The sequence below is a fragment of the Molossus molossus genome, unplaced genomic scaffold (assembly GCF_014108415.1).
Source record: "Molossus molossus isolate mMolMol1 unplaced genomic scaffold, mMolMol1.p scaffold_m16_p_4, whole genome shotgun sequence".
NCBI lineage: Eukaryota > Metazoa > Chordata > Mammalia > Chiroptera > Molossidae > Molossus > Molossus molossus.
The window spans coordinates 71,638,482-71,657,562 of NW_023425377.1; the positions used below are offsets into that span (position 1 = coordinate 71,638,482).

The window sequence follows — 19,081 nt, forward strand, 5'->3', positions numbered from 1 at the left end:
GATATCTATTAAATCCATTTGGTCTATTGTTTCATTTAGAGTCTCTGTTTCCTTGCTAATTTTTTGCCTAGAGGATCTATCCAGTGCTGTCAATGGGGTGTTGAAGTCCCCTGCTATTATTGTATTGTTGTCGATTTCTCCTTGGAAGTCCTCCAGAAGATTTTTAATATATTTTGGTGCTCCTATATTGGGTGCATATATGTTTATCAAGATTATATCTTCCTGTTGGATAGATCCTTTCAATATTATGTAGTGGCCGTCTTTGTCTCTAGTTATGGTCTTCATTTTGAAATCTATTTTATCAGATATGAGAATTGCTACCCCAGCTTTTTTTTCCTTTCCATTTGCTTGGAAAAATTTTTTCCATCCCTTCACTTTCAACCTATGTGAGTCTTTTGTTGAGAGGTGTGTCTCTTGTAAACAACATATAGATGAGTCATGCTTTCTTATCCAATCAGCTACTCTGTGTCTCTTTATGGGAGCATTCAATCCATTTACGTTTAAGGTGATTATTGATATGTACTTATTTATTGCCATTTTTGTTTAGTGTGGTTCTATTTTTCTTCCCATTTCTACTGCTAATTACAGCAGTCCTTTTAACATTTCTTGCAGTGCTGGTTTGGTGCTAATGTATTCCCTTAGACTTTTTTTGTCTGGGAAGCTCTTTATTTGATCTTCTATTTTGAATGATAGCCTTGCTGGGTACAGTAGTCTTGGATTCGGATTCTTGTTTTTCATGACTTTGATTACTTCATGTCATTCCCTTCTGGCCTGTAGTGTTTCTTGTGAGAAGTCAGCTGAGAGCCTTATGGGGTTCCCTTTGTAAGTAACCTGTTGCTTATCTCTTGCTGCTTTTAGGATTCTCTCTTTGTCTTTAATTTTTGGCATTTTAATTACCATGCGGCCTGTTTGGGTTCTTCTTACTTGGGACTCTCTGTGCTTCTTGAACTTGAATGCCTTCTTCCTTCACCAAATTAGGGAAGTTTTCTGTCACTATTTTTTTGAATATATTCTCTATCCCTTGCTCATTTTCTTCTTCTTCGGGGACTCCTGTGATGCGAATATTATTATGTTTCCAGTTGTCCCATAGTTCTCTTAAGCTGTCTTCCTGTTTTTTTTAAATAGTTTTTTCCTTTTGTTTTTCTGATTGGTTGATTTTTTCTACCCTGTCTTCTAATTCACTGATCCGGTCCTCAGCTTCCCCTACTCTGCTTTTTAAACCTTCCAATGTGTTTTTCATTCCTGATATGTCATTTTTTATCTCTTCTTGTTGGTTTTTAATTTCCAATTGGCTTATTTTCAGTGTCTCTATGTCCTTACTCATGGTGTTCAGCTTCCTCAAGATCATGGCTCTGAGTTCTAGCTCTGTTAACATGCCTAATTGCTCCACATTGATCTCATCTTCGGTGGAGGTGTCTTGCTCTTTCATTTGGCTTCTGTTTCTGTGTTTCACCATTTTGGCTATCACTGTGGGCTTTGGAGCCTGTCAAGTTCTCCCTGTGGGTGTTGGTGTTCTGCTGTTTGTGGCTCCCTCTCCTGTGTTTTGATGAGTGAGGGAGGACCCACGTTGAACACCACTGTTAAGTCATACTTTCCTGGTTAAAGTTGCCAGTCCAGGAAAGGTACTGTTATCCTCTAGCTTTTTGCCTGGAGGCTAGCAGTCTATGTTAATTGATCAGTTTTGGGTTGTCAGTTGATTGAAAAACTCCTTCTGGTCCTCAGCCAAGGGGCTTTCACGAGGGTGGGGCAGATGCTGGTTGATAGTGAGCCTCAATTAACACTTCAATGGCCCACAGGGTGGGGTTGGATCACGAGGGAGGGGCTGCTGCCTCTCCTCAGAGCCCTGGGAAGGAGCAATGTGGCTACCGTCCTAAGTGGCTGCACTCAGCCAGTCCAGTCTGCCCTCCCTCTGCCAGAGCCCAGGGTGAGTGGCTGTTTCAGCCCTGTCCCGGCTGCGCTGTGGAGCCACCTGGGAAAGTAACCTGAGGGCGCTGCTCACCGCTAAGGCCGCTGCAGAGCTGCGGACCATGGGCTCCCAGCCCCATCTCGCGCCTTCGCAAGCCTACCAGGATGGAGTCAATGTCCCTCGTTGTATGGTCCTCGCAAGCTGCTTTTCTGTTGGTTTTTCCCGTCGATTTGTCTGTGTTATAGTTGTAATTCCAGTTTCATTCTGGGAGACGGTCTGTGTAGCTCCGTTCACTCCGCCGCCATTTTTCGGTTCCCAACCCGACTAAAATTTTCATCCACTAAAACCACTCTGCCTCACCAGGTTCTGGGTCTTAGCAATGTTCATGAAATAAATCTGTTGATCTTTGAATATCAATTCTCCATTTTTCTGGCTTCTAAGGCAGGAAAAGATTGAAACTTTGCAGTTTTTTTAACCCTCTATGACTCTGGGCATGTGATACGCAACTGTTCCAGTAGTAGTGAATCAAGTATAATCAGTTCTGCAAAAACTCCATTAATCTGGGATTCTATCTGAGTAAACTGGATGTCCACTGACCCTTTCAAAGAATTGTCCCAGAAAAAGGTGTGAGTTGTAATCACAGAAGGCTCTCCATAGCACCATTCACCATGTGCTTGCCTATGCCCGCAGTCCGGCCCTCGGTCCTTCCTGCGACCGTCCGTGGATCCCAGAAGCGTCGGAGGGAAGACGAAAGGGAGTCTTCGTGGTCGGGACAGGCTCTCAGTGGGGTAAGGAGAAGGACTCTGGAGAAGAGCCAATGCGGCAGTGGCCGCTCCCTCTGCTGATGCTTCCAATTCCCCGGGGTGGAGGTGTCGAAGAGGCTGTGTCCTCCGGATTGTGGCGCCGGGATTGCAGCGCTTGCCTCTGGCGTGGAGACAGAGCTCTGGGAGGCAGCGGGCTAGGGCGGTGAAGCTGGGCTGGTCACCCGCCTCTGGGTGCATGTTCTGTACCACAGCTTTGTTATCCATTCTTCTACTGATGGACACTTGGGCTCTTTCCAGATCTTAGCTATTGTAAATAGTGCTGCTACAAACATGGGGATATATATATATATATAGTCTTTTATCCATTTTGAGTTTATGCTTTTGTATGGTGTAAGTTGATGATCTAGTTTCATTTTGTTGCATGTAGCTGTCCAATTTTCCCAACACCATTTATTAAAGAGGCTGTCTTTACTCCACTGTATGCTCTTGCCTCCTTTGTCAAATATTAATTGAGCATATTGCTCTTTATATATATATATATAAAGAAGATAGATAGATAGATAGATAGATATTCTTTCTGATTGGTGTTTCAAACTTCTTAGGGTATATTCCTAGAAGTGGGATCACTGGGTCAGATAGAAGTTCAGTTTTTAATTTTTTGAGGTAACACCATATTGTTTTCCATAGTGGCTGCACCAGTCTGCATTCCCACCAGTAGTGTACTAGAGTTCCCTTTTCTCCACACCCTCGCCAACACTTGTTGTTTGATGATTTGTTGATGGCGGCCATTCTGACAGATGTGAGGAGATACCTCATTGTTGTTTTAATTTGCATCTCTCTGATGATTAGTGATGATGAACATTTCTTCATATGTTTCTTAGCCATTTGTATGTCCTGTTTGGAGAGGTGTCTATTTAGTTCCTCTGCCCATTTTGTAATTGGGTTCTTTGTCTTCCTTTTATGGAGTTGTATGAGCACTCTATATGTATTGGACCCCTTATCTGTTATATCATTGGCAATTATACTCTCCCATACAGTGGGTAGCCTTTTCGTTTTGATGATTGTATCTTTCGCTGTGTAGAAGCTTTTGAGTTTGATGTCGTCCCATGTGTTCATTTTCTCCTTTGTTTCTATTGCATACTTCACAGAATTCTGCTGCATATGATGTCTGAAATTTTGTTGCCTACAGTTTCTTCTAGGATTTTTATGAATTCATGAGTCACATTTAAGTCTTTTATCCATTTTGAGTTCATTCTTGTGTATGGTGTAAGTTGATGGTCTAGTTTCATTTTTCTCCAAGTAGCTGTCCAATTTTCCCAGCACCATTTATTAAAGAGGCTGTCCTTACTCCACTGTATGCTCTTGCCTCCTTTGTCAAATATTAATTGAGCATATTGCCTTGGGTTCATTTCTTGGTTCTCTGTTCTGTTTCACTGGTCTATATGCCTGTTCTTGTGCCAGTACCAGGCTGTTTTGATTACAGTGGCTTTGTAGTATAACCTTGAAATCTGGTAATGTGATCCCTCCAACTTTATTCTTCCTTTTCAAGATTGCTGTGCCCATTTGAGGTCATTTTTGGTTCCATATGAACTTTTGAAGTACTTGTTCTAATTCTGTGAAGTATGCCGTTGGTATTTTGATGAGGATTGCATTGAATCTATATATTGCTTTGGGTAATATGGACATTTTAATGATGTTAATTCTCCCAATTCATGAACAGGGTATGTGCTTTCACTTTTTTATATCTTCTTCTACTTCTTCTATCAATGACCTGTAGTTTTCTGCGAATAGGTCTTTTATTTCTTTGGTTAAGTTTAATATTAGGTATCTTAATTATATTGCCATGATGGTAAATGGGATTTTTAATTTAGTTTCTCTTTTTGTGAGTTCATCATTGGTGTATAAAAATGCCATCGATTTCTTGACTTTTTTTTGTATCCTGCTACTTTGCCAAATTCATTTATTAAGTGTAGTAGATTTTTGGTTGAGTCTTTAGGATTTTCTACATATAGTATCATGTCATCTGCAAATAATGACAGTTTCACTTCCTCCTTTCCAATTTGGATCCCTTTTATTTTCTCTTCCTGTCTGATTGCTATGGCTAAGACTTCCAGTACTATGTTAAAGAAGAGTGGTGAAAGTGGGCATCCTTGTCTTGTTCCTCTTCTTAAGGAAAATGCTTTTAATTTTTGCCCATTGAGTATGATGTTGGCTGTAGGAATTTCATATATGGCCTTTATTATGTTGAGATAAGATCCCTGTATTCCCACATTGCGGAGCATTTTTATCAGAAATGGGTGCTTGATTTTGTCGAATGCTTTTTTAGCATCTATTGATATGATCATATGATTTTATCTTTCATTTTATTTATGTGGTGTATCACATTAATTGATTTGCGAATATTGTACCAGCCTTGCATCCCTAAGATGAATCCCACTTGGTCATGAGGAATAATTTTTTTGATATATTTCTGGATTCCATTTGCTAGTATTTTGTTCAGAATTTTGGCATCTGTGTTTATCAGGGATATTGGTGTGTAGTTTTCTTTCTTTGTAGTGTCTTTTTTTGGTTTTGGAATTAGAATTATGCTGGCCTCATAATATGAGTTTGGAAGTCTTCCTTCTTCTTGAAGCTTTTGTAATAGTTTGAAACGAATGGGTATTCTTCTTTGAATGTTTGGTAAAATTTTCCCGTGAAGCTGTCCGGGCCTCGGCTTTTGTTTGCTGGAAGAGTCTTGATTACCTCTTCAATTTCTATTGTTGTTATTAATCTGTTCACGTTTTCTATTGTTCTAGGTTCAGTTTTGGGAGACTATGTGTTTCTAGAAATTTGTATTTTTACTTAGATTGTCAAATTTGTTGCCATATAATTTTTTCATAATGTTTGTTAATGACCTTTTGTATTCCTGTGGTGTCAGTTATTATTTCTCCTCTTTCATTTCTGACTTTGTGTATTTGGGTTCTTTCTCTTTGTTTTTTGGTGAGTCTAGCTAAGGGTCCATCAATCTTGTTTATCTTTTCAGAGAACCAGCTCTTTGTTTCATTGATTTTTTGAATTGTTTTTTTGGTCTCTATATCATTTATTTCTTCTCTGATCTTTGCTATTTCCTTTCTTCTGCTTCCTCTGGGTGGGCATACGTTAAACACCACTGTCAAGTCTTACTTTTCTGGTTAGATTTGCAAACCCCGGAATGGTTCTGTTATCCTCTTGCTTTTTCCTGATGGGTAGAAGTCTCAGTTACTCAGTGCGTTGGAATGTAGCCCTGATGTTCTGCATTAGAGGATTTCCAGAGATTGGGATAGATGCTGGTTTTTAGTGAGCCTCAATTTGTATTTCTTTGCCTCACCTGGGAAAGGCTGAATTTTTGCAGGGTGGGCTGCTGCTTTCCCCCACAGATCTGGGAAGGAGCACACTGGCCACCGTCCTTGTGGCCGCAACTCAGCAAAAACTCTCTGTGCCCTACAAATCCTGGGTGTCCCCACAGAGTTCCAGCACTGTCTGCCCTCCCTCTGCCACAGTCCCCAGGCGAGTGGCTGTGGCTATTTTAGGGCTCTGTTCTGGCTCTCTGCACTGTGGAGCGGGCTTGGTCTTTATTCCTCAAGGGTGGTGCTTACAGCTAAGACTACTGCTGTCCGTGGGCTCCCAGCCCACCACCCTCTTGTACCTCTGCATATTCTACCAATGTCCTTGGTTATATGGTCCTGTCCTGCTGCTTTTTTGTTGCTTTTTTTTTTTTTCAGGATTTGTCTTTATTTTAGTTGTAATTCCTGTTTGGTCCTGGGAGATCATCTGCTTAGCTTCTCTTCACTCCGTTTTTATTTTCACATCTTCTAAGCCTATCTTGTGTGCAGCTGGGTCACACAGACCTTTCTGGTGCCCTCGCACCCTGCAGGTCCCGTGGGCAACTGGATCATACAGTCCTTTTGGGGACCACACTCTCTGCCTATGTTATGTGGTGCTGGGTTGCACAGGCTTTCTTGGTGCTTCAGTACCTCGCAGTTCTGTATAGTAACTGGATGACATGGTCCCTGCTGGGTCACACAGGACTCTCTGGTGCTTCAGCACCCTGTAGGTCCCATGGGTAATTGGATGGCACAGTCCCTGCTGGGTCGCACAGGCCTCTCTGGTGCTTTTGCACCCACAGGTCTTGTGGGTAACTGATTGCACAGTCCCTCCTGGGTAGCACAAGCCTCTCTGGTGCCTCCACACCCTGCAGTTCACGTAGGTGGGCAGCTGGACCACACCAGTCTCTTTTGGTCTCTGGCTTCCCACTGCTCTTGTGGGCTACTGGACCACCCAGGCCTTTGTGGAGCCCCTGATCCTGCTGCTGGTGGCTGAGGAGAGCTGCTGCCCTGTGGGGCTCAACTCCTGCTCAGCCCCTGCTGTAGTTTTTGGGGATGGGTCTCAGCTCCTGGTCTGTGCTTCTGTTGCCTGAGGATGGATGTCTGCTCCCCAGCCTCTGTTGCTGGGGGTATATCTCAACTCTGCTCAGGATGCTACAGTGGGGGATGGTGCTGGGCTCCAGGCTGTCCAGGGCTTCTGCCACCAGCACCTTGGGAGCTCCACTACTGTGTACTGGTCTGTATTTTCACAGAGTGTGCACTGGTCTGATGGTGCCAGGTGTGCTGGTGGGCTCAGGTTGCTGGGCCCTAGCAGCTCCCACTGGCTCCTCCCAGGGAAGACCCAGGATTTTCTGAAATTGTGGGACCTCCCAGCGGTGCAGGGAGAAGTGCCCTGAAGGGCCGCTTACTGAGGTAGCTGGCTGCTCCAGTCCACAGCACTGGAACTTTCTGCTCTGTTGCTCTGCTCTGCTCAGGTTTGGTTTTCCATCTTCAAGTCTACTCACTTGTTTCCATTTTTTAATTCCTAGGCAGAAATATAGATTTCCCTCTATTTTCTCTTTATATTTTAATAATAATATTTTATTGTTATTTAAAATCTATCTCTTTATATTTTAATAATAATATTTTATTGTTATTTAAAATCTATCACCATATAGTTAGGTAAATGAATAGTTTCATTAAAATATCTATTCAGAAAGTTTCTGCAGAGTAAAAGCATTTGATATGGGCATCTAGGAACTTATGAGGGTATTACTTAATGAATCAATAACTAATTTATTTATTTACTTTTGACACATCTTTTTTTTTTAAAAACTTTTTAAACATAGAATTTGGAAGAATGATACAGTAAATACTCATATTCTTCTATCTAGATTAAACAATTATCAACATATTGCCACATTAAAATTTATCCCAATTTATATGTACACATATATATAATACACTTTCTTGCTAAAACATTTATACTCACTGGGTAATATCATAACACTTTAATAATTTTTCAACAAATATTGAAACGTTTAAAGAATATTTTCTTTATAACCACATACTATTTTTTTTTATCCTCACCTGAGGACATTTTTTTGATATTTTGTTTAGATAGAGTTGGAGGGAGAGAGAGAGAGAAACATCGACGTGAAAGGGTTGCCACCCACATGACCCAACCATGGCTGGGGACAAACTACAACTGAGGTACGTGCTCTTAGTGGGAACCAAACCTGGGTCTCTCTGGACCACAGGCTGACACTCTAACCGCTGAGCCAAACTGGCCAGGGCTAACCACGTACTATTATTATAGATCTCTTATTTTTTGAGATGGCATGGAAGGACCTGGAGAGTGTTATGCTAAGCAAAACAAGCCAAGCAGAGAAAGACAAATATCACACGATTTTAGTTATTTGTGGAATATACTGAACTAAACAAACTGCTGAACAAAATTAACCCAGAAACATAGAGGTGGGGTACAGAATGACAAGCCTCAGAACAGGGGGGCTTGGGGGTGAAGAGATAAACCACAGAACTTACATGCATGTATGCATGACCAATGAACATAGACAACAAAGCTGGGAATGGGGCGGGGGAGAAGGGGAGGAGAGTGTCAATGGGGGAAAAATGAGAAACATCTATAACAAAAAGAAATTAATAAATAAAAAAATAATGAGAAAAAATCAATAAAGAAAAAATATTTAAAAAATAATAAAAGAAAACTAACATTTTCATAATAACTTCTAATGTTCAATACATATTAAAATTATTCTAATGGCCTCCAAAATGTTATTTATAACTATATATCTGAGCCAGAGTCCCACCAAAGTTGGCATTGAATTTTATTTTATATCCCCTTTGTCTGTTTTAATCTAGATCAGCCTCTGGCCACTTAAAAGAATGAAATTTATTGGAATGACATTAATTAATAAAATTATATAGGTTTCAAGTGTACAATTCTATGATATTTCATCTGTGTATTGTATTTTTAAAATGATAATAACTTTAGAAGAGTCCAGGCCTATTGGTTTGTTAAATGCCCTATGCTTTTTGTGGCCATACAGAATACTGAAAAAAAAATCTTGATTTTCTTACTCTAGAATATCTTTTACATTATTGGCTGATGTTTTAGGTATCACTATAAACTCATAGCTATCTTATTTAACATGTTGTAATCATTTACAGTAATTTTCCTTGATGTTCAATTCATACAGATTTGGGCAGTGGGGGTCCACAGAGAATTTCTTTTATGTAAAACTGCTCTAGATTTAGATCTTGCCTAGATCATGTTCTGAGGATGAAATAATACAGCTTGTATAAATACATGTTACAAAATGTGCAGTAGAAATATACACCTGTTACCACAGACTACATTGTAAAATGTAGCTATTCTAATCATAGAGTTCTGATTTTTCTCTGAGGAAACTTGTGTTCTTTTTTTTTTTTTTAATGTAAGCTCTGTGAAATCACGAACTAGATCTGTTGTGATGGGAATGCAGCACATGATGAATGATTAAAATATAGTTTTTGAGTGAATAAATTAGTAAGCCTTTAGAAATGAAGAGTGAAGAAATTGAGGCATGTAAGTAGGGAAACCAGTTGCTCTAATTGCCTGTATCTTGGGATGTAAAACTTTGGTACTAAAACCAGAAAAGTCTTGGGAAATGGAATTAATTGTTTATACTATTTGCAGGTATTTGAACATTATTTTCCTCTCGCTATATTGAGAAAGCCATTTGAGTTTTTCTTATTAAATATCTTCAACTTGAGAAACACCTTTGCAGAAAAGTGACTGAAGTGGAGGGCTTAATCCAAAGCAGCTGAAGAAGTGGGTCATAGTTTCTTGAATATTTTAGGAGTGAGTTGAGCATGCCATGTGGCCCCGAAAATTCCAATTATCCAGCAGCTAAATGTCAAATATTTTCTGCATACTCTCTCTCACAATGGTGCCATGAAGAGTTACTTGAAACAAACATGAAAAAGTAATTTCTATACTCTTTCTCATTTTCCAGGAGTCAAGATAATCTGCTTTAGCTGTTCATTGTAAGTTTTCCTGAAAAGGGAGGTGTAAAAATATAGTGTTAAAAAGTGCAAGACCTATACACTGAAAACTATAAAACATTGTCAAAAGGAATAAAAGAACATAAAGAAATAAACAACTCATGTTCATGAATCAGAAGACCTAATATAGTTAAGGTGGCAATACCCTCATTGATCTATAAATTTAACACAATCATTATTAATATCTCAGTTAAATATTTCTCAGAAATTTACAAGCACATCTTAAAATTCATATGGAACTTCAAGGAATCACAGACTAGCTGAAAGAGTCTTGAAAAAGAACAAATTTTTAGTGTTAGTTCCCCAATTTCAAACTTGTTCCAAAGCTACAGTAATGAAGATAGATGATGGAAGAGAATCAAAGGTCCAGAAATAAACCCATATATTTATGGTGAATTAATTTTGACAAGATGTCAAGGCAATTCATTGGGGGAAAGAACAATCTTTTAAATAAATGATGGGGAAACTGAATATCCATATGTAAAAAAATGTGCACACATCATATTCAATACGTCATGTCATTTAAAAAATTCCGAATAAATCATATACTTAAATGTAATAACTAAAACTATAAAAGTCTTGGAAAAAAACATATGTGTAAATCTCTGTGATCTTGTGTTAAGCAATTCTTTTTTGGACATGACACCAAAGCACAAGTGAATAAAAAATAGTTAAATTAGACTTCACCCAAATTAATAACTTTTGTCTATCTATGGACACTATTGAGAGTAAAAGTCAAACCATGGAATGGAAAAAATATTGTAAAATGATGTAGTTGACAAGAGACTTGTATTCAGACATATATAGCATTCTTGCAACTTATCAACGAAAGACAAATGACTCAAAGTTTGGTAAAGGATTTGACCAGCTATTTCCCTAAAGAAGATATGCAAATAGATAATAACCACACGAAAAGATGCTCAGTATCTTTAGACATTAGGGAATACAACTAAAAAGCATAATGGAAAATGACTTCATCCACCCTAAGGTATAAGAAAGACAAATATTAACAAGTTTGGGAGGGATGTGGAGGACATTGGAACTCTCATATATTTTGGTGTTGCTCCTAGGGGCAATGGGAAACCATTTACAAGATTTTACGCAAGTTGGTATTTGATCAAATTTTTGTTTTGAGACTATAACTCTGAATTTTATGGGGAAAACTATTGGAGGAGGGAGAAGAGTAAATGGGGGTGATTCATTAGTCAAATATTGCAACCTAGGCAAGGAAAGATGTCAGCTGAAATTAGGGAGAAGCCGATAGAGACTTTGTCAATATGACCAATTTATGAGCTACTGAAAAGGAAATTGTAGCTTGATTTATCAATGGATTGGTTTGAGGTGAAACAGGGTAGGGACAGAATAATGTTAAACATGCTTCAGGTCCCTCATGTTCCAGGTGCAAGGAAATGCAGAAAGAGATGGGAAATCCTAAAAAGGATTAGGTTGGTGAAAGAATGATGAACTTATGTATGGCCATATTGGGCTGTTTCTGAGATATAGAAGTAGAGTTATGAAGTAAGCAATTGGAAAGTAGTGGTCTGGAGCTCTTAGGTAATTTAGTGCTAGAGAAAAATATTTGGCCATTATTTCTGCAAGATACATAGAGTCTTTGTGAAAAAGATTTTCTATGAGGAGGGTATAAATTAGAATAGAAATGTTTCCAGAATCAAGACAGAAAACATAGTTGAAATATAAAAAAGATAAATAAAGCTCAAGTAGAGAGATAGCAAGAATTCCAGGGGTTGCTGAGACATAGGAGTTAAGAACACAAGAGGAGTATTTAAAATGGAGGCAGGAATCACAGGATCTAATTTTGCTAAGAGGACCAAAAGATATTTGTCATTGGAGGTCACTGGAGGCTTAAGAGAGAAGTCTTTTGGTGGAATAATGAAGATAAAATACATTTTTTGAGTGTGTAGAGGAAGAGAGAGAAGAATCAAATATATAATATTAGTAATTTATAGTGAGAGATTTAGCATGTGGCAATTAAAGTAGAAAGAATGTTGTTGAGAACACAAGACTGATTACAACAGAGATTGTAAAAGCAATAATATAAATTTATTGAAAAATCATGAGGGTTAGAAACAGAGTGCAGGTGGAAGGATTAACTTTAAAAGTAGGACGCATGTTTTGTCTGTGGTAGTAAGGTGGAATAAGGAGAGAATGAACCAGATGTCAAATAGCTGGTGTTTTTGAGAGTACAAAGTTGACCTTGATTCATCCTGCTTACTTGTATTTTCTATGTGAAGAAGTTAGTAGGAACATCTGCTGGGAAAAGAAAAGAGTTAGAAGGACAAAACCTTAGAAGGGTACAGAGTTTGGGAAGTAGCAGTTGCAGAGGGTGAACAAGAAAGTGGAAGAGAGAACTGCAGAAGTTTTGCCAGGCAGTGTGGTGGGCATATTGAAGTTGGGGGAAATTGAAGAGGCTGAAGTCCTTACACGATTTATATGAACCTCATGAGTCTCACTTTTTTCATCCACAAAAGGAAACATAATACTTACCTTCAAGTGCAGATGTGAAGAACATGTGAACAAAAAATATACAAAAAGGTTTGTAAACCCAAACATAAAAATACTTGTTGGAATTCACACTGCCAGGATCTCTCCTCTGTACGCTGTAATTATTCTCCTGACTTTCCCATGTGGGTATGTACTGATAATATCAAGAATAACTACAGGCTTTTAAGGAAAGTAAAATCCAACTTAATACTTATTTCACTTAAGGTTTATGACTTATACCATGTATTTATTGTTTTTTTACATAGAGGGTACCATGGAATAACTAGGGATAAAGGACGGTGCTGTGACTATGCAGTTTGAGAATCACAGCTTCAGATCATTAGTTCCTGCTTTTTGAGCTGACCATAGCTTCTGTCTCTGTTTATGAAGAAGTGTTTTGGAAGTGTTTTGTATCTTCTCACCAAACAAACAAACAAACAAACAAAAAACAAACAACAAAAAAACCCAAACAAACAAACAAAAAACCAACACATGTACCATGTCATACAAAGTAGGCATTCCACATGTATGGAGAATTAGAAGATAGTCATGTGCCAGGGTCAAGATGAGCACAGAAACACAGTGAGTAAAAGTAGAGGAAGACCTCCATTCATAACACAAAAATGTCTTTGAGTGAGTCTAGGAGTAAACCAAGTGTAGCTTATCTTAGGGCATTTACTACTATATACCCAAGTTGTCTAGTGTGATGAGCATGGAAGTTCAGTGGGATCAGTTAGTGAAGTGTTCTGGTAACAATGCATGATCTTACCACATTGTATTCAGGGGCATCTGACATGGCCCTGCTAGAGAGTGTGTACTTCTCAGAGTTGGCTTTGGTTTTCTTGAACCCTTTCAACCTTTCCTGTATTGCTCCCGGACCTGCAGGGGCAAAGCAAGATCTGAGTCAGCTCACTAAAGGAGTGAGAATAGAATGAGTCCTGGGTGGGAGTTGGGCAGTAATACCTGCTGGCTGAGGAGACAGTACACCAGGAAGATGAAGACACCCTGCAGGCTGTTGATGATGGTGAAGAGATAGGCCATGGCCTGGGCAGCTGGACCCACCTGCAGGATTCCCAGACACCATGTGCAGCCCAAGATGAAGAGTTGAGCTATTGCCTTAAATGTCAGCATCCTGGGTAGGAGGAGAAGAGAGGCCTATGGTGCATCCTGAGCAACAGAATTAAGGTCATTCTTATTTCTGCTCCACGGATGTACATGACTGATCAACTTTGATCTTTACTTTCAATGATTCTCATGGGGAAAAAGGGGAGACATCAGTATTACTTTCAACAATAAAAAAATTACTCCCTAAAAAGAAATGCTATTTGGGTTCAGGAAGAAAATATGACTTGGACTGAGGATGATAGTGGCACTCTAAAATGTGGGTTTCAAAAATATCATGGTGCATCATGAATGTCCAAAATTTATTCAACTGACATTACTGAGGACTTCTATGCCGCCAACTCTGTGCTGAGTCCTGGACATCAGAAACAACAAAGATAAAATTTCTGTTTTCATGACCTTACAGTCTCATGGAAAGATTAAAGCAAATGGTCAGTTATAATATTTGTTATATGTGATGTACTGCTGCTTGGGTTCCATCCAGCAGTGATCCTATCTTCTTGCTCCCCATGAAATGACTCCAAGCATGGTTTGGCCAGATTCACTTTGTGCAAAGTTTAGGAAAGCAAAGGACACCCCTAGTCTTTAGTAAGTTGTGATATGTGGATAAAGAACTTGATATTACCAGGTGTAAGGGTGGAGAGGGAAGATGGCAGAACATCCATGAAGGTGTGGGCATCAATGTGCATGCTGGGTTCTGGGAACAGTTATGTGATTTCCTATTTTTTTCATAAAGACCTAACCATTATTTGGACATTTTTCATAGGATCCATGGAAGTAATTCATGTTCAACAGAACAAAATCAATTCTCTCTGTAGCTGAAATAGTTTCATGCTGGAATTATGGAGAAACAAAATATTTTTGACTTGGGTTTCAGCAGCAAACCACAGTATCTGAGCTGGTTTCCAGGGAGTTTGGCTGCACCTCTCTCCTCCTGGCCCCTCAAAATCCCCATGAAAGGACATCAGAAGCTTGGAACCATAGGGCATTTCTCCTGGACCATGCTTTGTATGGGCAGTTGTGCCCCTCTGATCCATCTCACCTCATGTTCTGGAGGGTAGACATATCACTGTTGAGCATGGAGAGCTTGTTTTTCAAAATCCAGAAGGTCATCAAAAAGAAAACCAAGTTAATCTGTGGAAACCCCACAAAACACATTGAATACATTCCATATCTGCCGAATCTTCCTCCTAGCTCATCCAACACCTAATCGAGTAGGTAAGAAACTTTTGTATTTTACAGTCATAGAAAAACAGACCCAAGACCAAGTAACTCAGGCACCTTCCTGTCCTGTAACTGAAGTGACAAACTCATCCCATTTTTCATGGGAATTTCCAAGTTTTAGCACTGAAAGTCCAATATCTCAGAAATCCTGCCTGAAATTGTGCCTCCCACAAGAAAACGGAATGATTTCTCACTTTGCCTGTAACCCTCTTATTTTTTTTTTTTTTATGAAAAAGATTTTTAATACTTAAAAAGTTATATAACAAAAGGTAACACATTCTTTTAAAAATGTATACAAAACACTAATATAAAATTTATTTTAGCATGAGATAAAAGCAAAACATAATATTCTGTGGAATATACCAATTTTTGGCCAATTTATTCACATCTGGCGATGTGAATGTTCACCTGGACGTGATAACGTCGCTGAGCAGACGGAGAAACACTGCCGCGCTCGCCTGCGCTGGCTCTGAGGGCGTCTGACGTGCGTCAATGAACACAGGACTGCACCTTTCCACACAGAGGACCGGGCCTGACTGGGAAGAACACTTTACCTAGGACTTTTGTCTTGATTTCTAGAACACAGGAATAGGTTTTCCTTAGGCATTAGTCTTTGAAATGTCTACTAAACAAAACAAGCTCACTTCAGAGAGCAAATGCCACCTTCTAACTTATTATGTACATTTTTAATACTATGATCACATTCTTATTTACAGCAATGTAGTTTCTCCTGTCTCCCTAACCTAGGTTAATCATCATTTTTTAAACAAAATTTGTCAACATTTGTGTCCAATTGACTGTAGGCAGGATGAAATAAACATATCCAGACAGTTCTTTACAAAGACACAACAGAACTTGAACTATTACCCTTTAAAACAGTGAAAATGACAGGCCACTTGCCTTCTAATTTCCATTTAGAAATTTGTAAATACAGCACACTTCTTTTAATGCTTGGTGCTGCACATTTATGCCATGCTGTATGGGGATTCCCGGGGAAGTGACCTCACTGGCTGTAGTCATGATTTGAAAAGCACAGGTAGGGGGCCTAGCTCAATCACAAGAGGAAAGCTTCTTTCTCTCTTCAAACTGCTTGTCCACTGCCAGAGACAGGGCCTGGAGGAAACCCTCGATGGTGACGGTGGGAGCCTGAATGTACAGCGCATGAGCCAGAAAAGGGAGTTTTCTTAGGACACGGCCGCTGAGGCCCTCACTCTTCCTTGAAATTTCACTCAAAAGGAGGCTCAACTTTGACACGTTGTTTTCAATGAAGCCAATCATCTCCAGCTCGCGGAGGGTCAGCAGCTGCTGGCGAGGGTATATGATCTGACACTTCATCAGTTCTTCCAAACAAGAAAGGTAGATTTTGAAGATGGCTGCCACAGAGGGTGGTCCAATATACTGCCTGATGTCAGCCCTGTCCACAAAGGCCACGTCAATCCTCTCTGTGATGTTGGAAGTAGTCAGTATCACCACGTTGGAGTGCCTTTTAATTTGATCGATTTGGGTCAAGACAGCATTGACCACACGGATGGCATCTGAAGGCTCAGTGCCTGCCCTACAGGCATTGCGGGAAGCTGTGAGGCTCTCCACCTCATCGATCAGCACGAACACCAGAGCATCTTTGTCATCAATTAGATCCTGGATCTTCTGGAACATCTTAGTTACTAGCTTGCCACTTTCTGAAAACCACTTAGAAAAGAGGCTATGGCTGTTTATTTCAATTAACTGGCCATACCGGTACCTGCTTGAAAGTCGAATGGTCAATTTCTGGGCAAGGGCTCTACACAGGGATGTTTTCCCAGTTCCTGGAGGACCGTGAAGCAGCACTACCCGGTTCCAGGTGATGAGATTGCTGTCAACATTCCTGTCTGAAAACAGTAGCGCAGTCATCACATAATCGAGGAGATGAGATTTAACTTCTACATCATACACCAGGCTGTCCCACAGCCCATGGAATTCAGCTGCAGGCAGAACCCAGTGATTTGCAGCAATTATATTTTCTGTCTCTTCTTCCAAATTTTCACTGGTGGGGCCATCTTCATTCAGGTGGAAGATGTGAAGTGCAATAGTGCACATACTCAAATTGATGGGCTGTGAGTCTTTAACCTTTAATTCTGTGTCAACAATAGACACAGACTGCACATTTCTGGTCAGAAAAGGTTCATCAAACTCAGTCCATGTGTAATCACCAAACACAATATTATGTCTGTAAAGCAGCTTTTTAACACTCTGCTTTATATCTTCTTTTTTTGCTGCCGCTTCGCTGGTGCACCTCCACATGGACGGTCGGCGTCTCGGCCACGCAGGACAGCGCCTGCTTCAGGTCGCCCACGGCCTGGTCCATGGCGCCGCCGCCGCCGCCAGGAGCAGCGAGTACCAGACCCGATCGTGGCCGCCGCCTGACGCCGGGCGCCTCCACCACTTCCACCACCGCCTCCGCCAGAGCCGCTTCAAGGCCCGCCGGCCCTTCCCACGCTTTGAATCGCCTGTAACCCTCTTAATACACTTGCTCTTTGAATGACCCTCAGTCGGTCAGGAAGGATGCTCTGATGTCATCCATTACTCACAGAGAAGATGGTGCATGCGGGGCCAAGAAAGGTCCATATAAATCCTTTCTGTATGTGGAGCCAGCACCTAAGAGGGAGAGACAGAAGAATCTATTTGCTTTTGTGGATAAAGAATCAATAAATAAGCATATCCCTCACTTCCCATAGTTTCTTCCTGACTCCATTATTATTATTATTATTATTATTATTATTGCTTTTTTTTTGGTAAGAAAGTTTAACTTGAGATCCACCCTCTTAGTAAATTATAAGTATACAATACAATAGTGTTAACTATAAACACTATAAATCTATGTATGTTATATAGATCTCCCAAACTTATTTATCTTTCATAGTTAAATTTCTTTATTCTCTCAATAGTGGTGATGGTTTCATGGATGTACACTTATCCTCAAACTCACCAGACCGTATATATTAAATATGTACAGCTTTTTACACATCAATAACACCTTAATAAAGTGGTTTTTAAATTTTTATATTCTTTTTAAAAGAGCTGTGTTAAGTCTTGGGCCCCAGAAATGCTTGCAGAAATAAATATAAGCTCTTACAAGAGTTGACAAATAAGTTAATTTATGGTTAATAGAAACAGAAGCATAGATACATAGAACAGAGTGATAGCTGTCAGAGGGGAGCAGGGTTGGTAGGCTGAGTGAAAAAAGGTAAATAGATTAAGATATATATATATATGACACACAGACATGGACAACAGTATGGTGATAGCAAGAGGGAAAAGGGGTTGGGGGAGGTGGAAGTAGGCAAAGGGAGGATAAATGGGGATGGAAAGAGACTTTAGGCAATAAGTGCACAATACAGTATGCAGATGATGTTTTATTCAGTTGTACACTTGAAAGCTGTATGGTTTTATTAAGCAATGTCACCTCAATAAATTCAATTAAAATTTATAATTTATTGGAAAAATATTGTGTCTTCTCTGTATCAGGACATCTGCTTGGCCTGAACATCCAATTGCAATTAAGACAGACTTGTCTCAGTTCTCAGGGAGGCCCCAGCTGGGTGGGAAGTTCACCAATAAGTATAGACACAATCAAGATGATAAGTTTTATGATCAAGTATGAGAACATGTAGTTAAATCCATAGCCTAGCCTGGGGTATAGGAGATTCAGGTAGTTGTGAAGGGTCCCTAATATAACTGACTGTGTATATTCAGAGATGTGAAGGATGAGCTGGTGTATTGAAGGTGAAAAAAATTGGGGACATACATGCAAAGTGACAGGAAAAAAAGATGATAACAGTAACCTGACACACTGCTAAGGGGGGGGGGGGCTCATGTGCATTACATAATTTATTCTCCATGACAACATATGGACTCAAATAATCACAGGTCAGGCATCTGATGCTTAAAGAAACACAGTCAGTAAGTCAAGGCCACACTGATAGATGTGATAGAATTGGAATTTGATCCCAAGTCAGATGTTTGTGAATAAATTGGGAGGTGTGAGGATCATGGAGTTAGATGGATCTACCAGAAGACTCAAAATAAACACTACTAAGGCACTGCTTATAAACTGCACCCCATGAGCCAAGTTGGGCCACCACCTGATTTTGTAAATGTGTTTTACTGGAACAGGGTTACACTAATTTTCTTATATA

At 39.8% G+C, this 19,081-nt stretch overlaps 2 protein-coding genes across 2 annotated transcripts in view; both read right to left on the reverse strand.

Moving 5' to 3' along the window:
* Positions 1–12,144: 12,144 nt before the first annotated feature.
* The window catches only part of LOC118643701 (adhesion G protein-coupled receptor E2-like), a 42,871-nt gene continuing 35,934 nt past the window's right edge, over positions 12,145–19,081 (reverse strand). Inside the window, 6 exon segments of the mRNA XM_036282048.1 lie at positions 12,145–13,310; positions 13,312–13,418; positions 13,421–13,439; positions 13,524–13,692; positions 14,725–14,816; positions 17,474–17,540. Coding sequence (XP_036137941.1) covers positions 13,290–13,310; positions 13,312–13,418; positions 13,421–13,439; positions 13,524–13,692; positions 14,725–14,816; positions 17,474–17,540 — 475 coding nt within the window. The 3' untranslated portion in view covers positions 12,145–13,289.
* LOC118643702 (pachytene checkpoint protein 2 homolog) lies at positions 15,757–17,250 on the reverse strand. The gene is given in 2 exon segments (XM_036282049.1): positions 15,757–17,166; positions 17,168–17,250. Coding segments are annotated over 2 exon segments (1,293 nt in total). The 3' UTR covers positions 15,757–15,956.